Raw genomic sequence first — 7697 nt, 5'->3', positions numbered from 1 at the left:
TCCCTTTCTTTCTCTCACACTTTCTCGCTCTATCCTTCCCTCTCACAATCTCTATTTCTCTCTCTCTCTTTATATTTACCACTCTTTCTTTCTCTCTGCCTCTATCCCTACTCCTCTCTTTCTCTAAACACAATCACCACGCCAACTTAATTAAAGCAAGTACAGGAAGAAAATCAGTCTACAAGGAGTTAATCTCTGAAAAACTGAACATCAAGTGGTTTTACCAGCAGAGGAAAGGCTGCTCTTTGCTTGGTAGCAGATGGTCTACTGTCAAACGAAAAGCAACATACAGTCACTCATCAGAAGCAACTTGTTTTACTTAGCAGCCTGTGTGTCTCTTGTATGGCATTTTTGACAACTTTCGCCTACCTTTTTAGGTTTAGCCCAGAGACAGGTTTAGCTGTCTTGCCAATCTCATGTTTCCAAAATAGTAATAATAAAAAGAAGTGTACTTCTTTGCCACTGCTGGTATATTAAACATCGGCTGATGGACAACTCTTTTACTTTTGTTTTTGTTCTAAAGATTTTTATTGGCATTTAAAATATCATAAGTTAGTTCAAGGATGCATAGATCTTACAACATATAGGATGAATACAACAGTACAGTAAAATTAATTGTATTGCAAACCATAAATCATAATAAGAGTACAAGCATAGCATGTTGTAACCCAACATAGTATCCACTCTTTTACTTTTATAATTTTTATATGTTTACCATTTTTGCATATTGTGCATGTCTGCAACATAATATGTATATTTGCCAAGGCCCAGATCTTTTGGCTTGTTTGTTACCATTGCAACGAGAATGCTTTACAGTAAACCTGCAAACTCTCTTGTTTAATCTGTTGCATGTAATTCTCTGCTCCGACATATAAATGATATTTGTAGTGATTTGTAGAGTTTCACTCACATACACCTGGAACCAAGTTTGTATCTAAATCCTAAAATGTCTTGTATGTTTGTGAATGTTCAGCTTTCCTCAATGACACCAAAATATATCTAACCCCTTCGCTGCTGGTGTCGGCCAATGGCCGTCGCGTCAACTACCTTCGTAGTGCTGCGCACGTCCGTTGGCCGACATGGCCATGCCCACTGCACTGAACCGCTGCACCGCAGCGGAATTGCCGCGGTTAAGCGGTTAACACGGTTTAAAGAAGTCAAGCCTTTCTGACAGTCGAGAAAACCACACTACTTCAGTAACTCCTCCTTTAATTGGATCTAGAGGATCAGGGGCAGGGCTCGAGTCGGGGGTACACGCAGGTACACAACGTCCCCCTACTCTTTTCACAGGGTGGACGCCGTACCCCCTGCCAGGAAGCTGGGCCCCACAGAAATATGCTGAACGTGTCCTGGTGTAATTTCCAGACACCGGGACACGTTCAGCACGTGACGTCATGAGGTAATTTGCATATTGTCAGTCCCCCCACTTCTTTTTATAGGACTTGTGCCCTGTTAAAGGGTGAGGTGAGAATGCCCTATCTGATCTGCAAAGACCCTACATCTTAAACACAGTTGATTGTATTACTTAGGGCCTTAGAGTTACGTGGATGGCTTACTTCATACCAAATATAACCGATATCCTGTCTGCAGTATTGCAAGGGCCACTGCATATAATACACTTGTAATACAGCAGGCCGGCTATACGTCATGTTTGTAGCAGAGTTACCTATCCGCCGGTCTCTAAATCAGGCCCTTTGGAACAGAAGGCCTCATTTAGACTATGGCGGGCATCCCATCATCTGTCAGGGTAGCAAAGGTAGTATCCAAATCCCCCTTCGCTAGACTATTGCCCGCCATATTTTGAGATTTCTGCTAGCCCTGCAGGGATCTCCGTGTCTCCAAAGGAGCTGCTGTCATGGCGGCTTCTTTGAAGGCGCTGAAAGTGTTTAGAGTAGCATGTGTTTTGTTTTCTAAAAACAAACTCCCATAGTGAAAAACAAAAAGCTAGCGACTCTGAACCCCCAGTGAGTTTTCTCTCAGGTTGTGTGAATCATTTTTTAAAATGTGTTTCAGGACCGCCAGGCTTTCGCTGGTGGTCTTGAACAGAAAAAAAAGAACATCAGACCGTTCCAAATAGCGTCTGATGTGCCTACACTGACGGCCTCAACTTCACCGGGCCATTTGTGTAGTAGGGTTTCCGACAGCGGGGGCACAACCATTGGTTGTCCCATTCAATAATGATGGCTGACAAGTACTGTGCCACTTATGTATCTGCCAAACTCTAAATTAGGCCCAGAGTCTTCAAAAACAGGCACCTCTAGACAAACACAGGAAATCTATCATTACAAGTCTTCCATTTCTGGGCGTTGGGCTTTTTTGTGAGTGTGCTCTGTGTTTTCTGAGTGTGTTCCCTTGCTTACAGCAATGTGCCATTTCAATCTCCTGGGCATGTACCCCTATTTCCCGGTATCATCCCTGTTTAGTGCATAGTCAGTAGTCACTCTTTCGAACAAGGACCCTACTCACATTCTGATTTCTGTTTCTCTTTCAGCTCCAGCGGTTCAAGCGCTCCCTCTCGCTCAAGACCATCCTGCGCAGCAAGAGCGTGGAGAACTTCTTCCTGCGCTCCAACAGCGACCTCAAGATCCCTTCCGACGTCCTGCTCAGCCCTCCCGTGGCGCCTCCTCCTCCGTCCCCGCCTCCGGTGCCGGCGGAGACCCTCTCCTCCACCGAGCACTCGCCAAACACCTCTCGGAAACCGCTGGCGCTGCTGAAACCAATGCGGACCCACAGCTTCCAGGAACACGTCTTCAAGAAGCACTGCCCATGTGAGCTGTGCCACCAGCTCATTGTAGGTGAGTACCAGGATGACTGGGCACTGCCCATGTGAGCTGTGCCACCAGCTCATTGTAGGTGGGTGCCATGGAGCCTGGGTAGTGCCCTTGTGAGCTCTGCACCAGGTGGTGTGTGTTAGTACCAGGGCGTCTGGGCACTGCCCATGTGACCTGTGCCACCAGCTCATTGTAGGTGAGTACCAGGATGCCTGGGCACTGCCCATGTGAGCTGTGCGACCAACTCATGGTAGTTGAGTGCCAAGGAGCCTGGGCAGTGCTCTTGTGAGCTCTGCACTAGCTGGTGTGTGTGAGTACCAGGGCTTCTGGGCATGGTTCCTGTGGGCTCTACCACCAGCTGATTGTGGCAAACAGGAAGCCAAGGCACTGCCCATGTGAGCTCTACCATCAGCTGGGTGTGTGGGTGTGGGTGTGGGTGAATGCTAGGGAGCCCAGGCACTGCTCATGTGAGGTGTGGCACCAGCTGATTGCGGAAGATCACTAGGAAGCCAGAGCAATACTCATGTGAACTTTGCCACCAGCTAGCTATGTGTGAATATGATTGATCTTAGTCACTGCCCATGTGAGCATTGCCACCAACTAGTTGTGGATGAAACTCAGTCCCAACATTTTGGTCAAGTACACTAGAAGTCATTAAAATAAGTTAAATACATCACAGTTGTGTATATCAGTAGTGTTACTTTACTTTTCAGCTTTCAGGATATATATATATATATATATATATATATATATATATATATATATATATATATATATATATATATATATATATATATATATATATATATATATACACACACGCAAGAAACTCTCCAAATTACGAAGAAACCCAGCTGTTTCGGTACATATATATATATAGATATAGATATAGATATAGATATAGATAGATGTGTGTGTGTATATATATATATGTGTGTACATATATATATATATATATATATATATACATATACATATATATATATATATATATATATATATATATATATATATATATATATATATATATATATATATCACAAACACCCCTTCTCATTAAAAAATGGGTTTGCACTCGAAGGCTGCATCAATTCCTTTATTGAGGCAGACAGCTTAAATTAATCCTGTGGCACAGAAAATCAGCTCATTCTGTGCCTCAGGATTCATTGATGCTGTCTGGCTCAATAAAGGAATTGATCCAGCCTTCGAGTGCAAATCCGTTTTTGTATGAGAAGATGTGTTTTTGCTACATAACAGGCATAAGCAGTAGCGAATCTGCACCACCTGCGTTCAGGTGTAAGCCCACAAAACCGCACAACCTTTGGATATATATATATAACAACATTTTTCTTTTTGAAGAAGATTATTACAAACAGGTGTCTGGTACGGCGATGGGCACCTGCTTCGCTCCCAGCTATGCGAACTTGTTCGTTGGCTGGTGGGAGGAGCGGGTGCCCAGAACCTACAGGGACGATATATCGAGTGGCTCGGTGATAAAATGGCATCGATACATCGATGATTTATTTATCATCTGGCAAGGAACAGAAGAGACTGCACGTCACTATATCGCCATCCTGAATGAAAATGATCACAACTTGCACTTCTCAGGGACAATTAGTCGAGTATCTGTGGACTACTTGGACCTGAGAGTGCAAGTTGTTGGGGGTAAGATCGAGAGTTACCACGGCTGGTAACTCAATATTATACGCGACAAGCAGCCACCCCCCCAAACTAGTGCAAAGTATCCCCTATGGGGAGTTACTTAGACTCAGGAGAAATTGCACACCTGACTGTGACTTTGAGACAGCAGCATCTGAGAGTGTAGCCAGATTCATTGTAAGAGGTTACAATCCTGTTACCCTGAACAAAACACTTTGTAAAGTAAGAGCCATGACCAGAGATAACTTATTGAAACAGAGTAGGGATAGAAAAACAGAAGGAGGCAAATTCCGACTGATCACCCCATACTCAGCAGAGGCGAATCATCTAAAACAAATGCTGAGAAAAAATTGCCATATCCTGAAAACAGATAATGTCATAGGTGAGGATGTCCCTAACTTTCCTTTGGTGACATTTAAAAAGGCAAGGTCCATCCGAGATCAATTGGTACAGAGCCATCTAGAAAAAATACCTTCCAAAACTAACACCTTGAAGAATATGAAAGGTTTTTTCCCCTGTCACAAATGTAAAGCGTGTTGTAACAGCAAAAGAGCGCTTACATATACTATTCAAGACACTGATATGGTCAAAAAAATCAACAAGTTTATTACTTGTAGTACACCGTACGTGGTGTATTGTCTCGTTTGCCCTTGCGGGCTGCGTTACATAGGCAGCACGGTGCATCAAATTAAAATTCGGATATTAGAGCACATGAGAGCAATAGACAAGGTGGACCAAGCCTATCCGGTCGCAAGACACTTTGCGGAAAAACATAAAAGTGATTGGAACCAGTTACTCTGTTTTGGACTAGATTTAGTCCCTGACAATATCAGAGGAGGGGATAGGCTGAAGAAACTTCGAAGACTGGAATCGAGGTACATTATTGACCTCCATACCAAAACACCTTGGGGTATGAATAGTGGCAAAGACCTGATGGTTCATACTGGTACATAAACAATCAGTAACAATATATGATGAAATTGCAAATGAAGTGACTGTGATATCGTTTTGTACATATGTATAATTGTATATATGTATATAAGGAAGAGTGTTTTGAGGCTAATTTGGATGAAATAACGCTTTCATTTAGGATTCAAGATTAATTTGTGACTCTGGAATTTATTTAAAGTTACAAGATGTGCCTTGGTGGGTTCCAAAGCTGCAAACATGAATTTGATAAGATGAAATGACTAATGATGTATGAAATGTGAAAAAAGTATAAAAATGTTAATATATATAAAATTATATGCTAATGGTTGATGTACTTTGAAAACAGACTTGAATACCATCTAAGGGAGGATAATGGCCGATACACGGCTTTATTTTTGTTTGAAAACCAGGTAACTTAATTTGATTCAAATACTGAAAATTGTATGTGTGGGATGATGGTAAATTACTTACATCTAACAATTTGAGTTTACTTGGGTTAATGAGTGGATACAATGTATGTGAAATTGTACAACATACCTAGGATTGATTATATCTATGGTAATATGTACCACTCCAAGATGGCGCTGATGAATGTCAGCAAGCCACAAGTCCTTCCTTTATGGCGGGGATAATGTGTTTAAAAACATGCCGATGTCTAGTGGCCACTGACATCGAGAAAGGCTGTGTGCCGAAACGCGAGCGCGTCTGTCTGTCTGTTGTAAATAAAGCAACCTTGGGAAAATCAACCCCGTGAGTGTGGAGAATTCTTTGACAAAGTAAGGAAGAATTGGAGCTTAATATATATATATATATATATATATATATATATATATATATATATATATATATATATCCCAGTGGCAGTCACCACTGAGTAGTTATAGTTAGGTCAGCTTTTTCATGAGAATTGCCTTTTTTTGTTTCTAACTGTGGCACCATTTGAAGAATCTTCACAAAACTTTCCCAAAAAGTGCTCTTTTTTGCCTAGTTTGTGCATGGAAAGTGTTGGGGTGATCGTTCAAGCTGGGGCCACGAAAAAAGTTGAGTTCCAAATACAAAATCCCCATGTATTTTCCAAAGAATTCTTTAGACAGCACTACTAGAAATCCTGCTGAACGGAATTACACTAAATTTGGTAGGAGCTATACCTTGCTCCGCAGATAGTGCTTTTTGTGATTTGGTATAAATTGTTTTGAAAAATTAACATAAAATATTTGTATAGCTGGATCGTTGGATCCGAGGCACTCCCACGAGAGTCTCGTGGAAGCATCAAATTAAAAATGGAGCATTCTGAATGGCCCAGGGAGCTGCTTTCTTGCTCTTGGCCAATTCCTTCCTGCCTGTGCCAGACTCCTGCGGGATCGAGTGCTTTGATTGGCTACCAGCAGCATGAGAAACATGTTGCTGGCAGCTATTGCAGGACCTCTGGACTTAGTCCTCTGTCTTGAAGTGAACATTTTTCTTTTTAAAAAGATATATATATACAGGTGAGGCGGGTGCCGCCGGAGACCGTCTCTGGTATTGGTTCCCAGATAATTTTGAAAATGAATTATCAAGGACACGATGGACTTTGCATGATGTAAGGTATGAGCGACAAACCCAGTGGAGGGTGAAAAAACAATAAGAAATTAAGAAACTACATTGACCACAACACAAAGCGAGGGAGAGAAACGCCCATTGAACAATTAACAAACTAAAAGAAGTGATGTAGTTCCTGGCCATACCTGATTGATTGGCAGCGGCGTGAACCCTTTGAAAAAGCTCACGGAGAACGAGCGAAACATGTCAGGAGGACGGGGCTGTCCTTTAATAAATTGATGCAGGCTCCATCGCGGTGTGCGGCTATTTACTTTCCTTTTCTGGGAAGGTGTTGGGGAGAATGTTGAACGGCGTGGTTCAGCCGTATGCGACGCACCGCCACAAGAGCGCCGTAGCCTGACCGAAAGGGAACCATTGTTTTGGAATGCGGGAGCAACAGGTCAGGCGGGTGCCGCCGGAGACCGTCTCTGGTATTGGTTCCCAGATAATTTTGAAAATGAATTATCAAGGACACGATGGACTTTGCATGATGTAAGGTATGAGCGACAAACCCAGTGGAGGGTGAAAACACAATAAGAAATTAAGAAACTACATTGACCACAACACAAAGCGAGGGAGAGAAACGCCCATTGAACAATTAACAAACTAAAAGAAGTGATGTAGTTCCTGGCCATACCTGATTGATTGGCAGCGGCGTGAACCCTTTGAAAAAGCTCACGGAGAACGAGCGAAACATGTCAGGAGGACGGGGCTGTCCTTTAATAAATTGATGCAGGCTCCATCGCGGTGTGCGGCTAT

The 7697-nt window shown here is 42.6% G+C and overlaps 1 protein-coding gene across 2 annotated transcripts in view; it reads left to right on the top strand.

The window, feature by feature from the left end:
- Positions 1–7697, top strand: part of STAC2 (SH3 and cysteine rich domain 2) — a 296870-nt gene that overhangs the window by 239307 nt on the left and 49866 nt on the right. For both annotated transcript variants that reach the window (XM_078645641.1, XM_078645642.1), the window contains exon 2: positions 2492–2795. In XM_078645641.1, coding sequence (XP_078501767.1) covers positions 2492–2795 — 304 coding nt within the window. The remainder of the gene's footprint in view (positions 1–2491; positions 2796–7697) is intronic.

Source organism: Lissotriton helveticus, chromosome 5_1, assembly GCF_964261635.1.
Source record: "Lissotriton helveticus chromosome 5_1, aLisHel1.1, whole genome shotgun sequence".
Classification (NCBI taxonomy): Eukaryota; Metazoa; Chordata; class Amphibia; order Caudata; family Salamandridae; genus Lissotriton; species Lissotriton helveticus.
The sequence above is the reverse complement of the archived record's forward strand: the minus strand, read 5'-3'. Positions and strand labels throughout refer to the sequence as shown.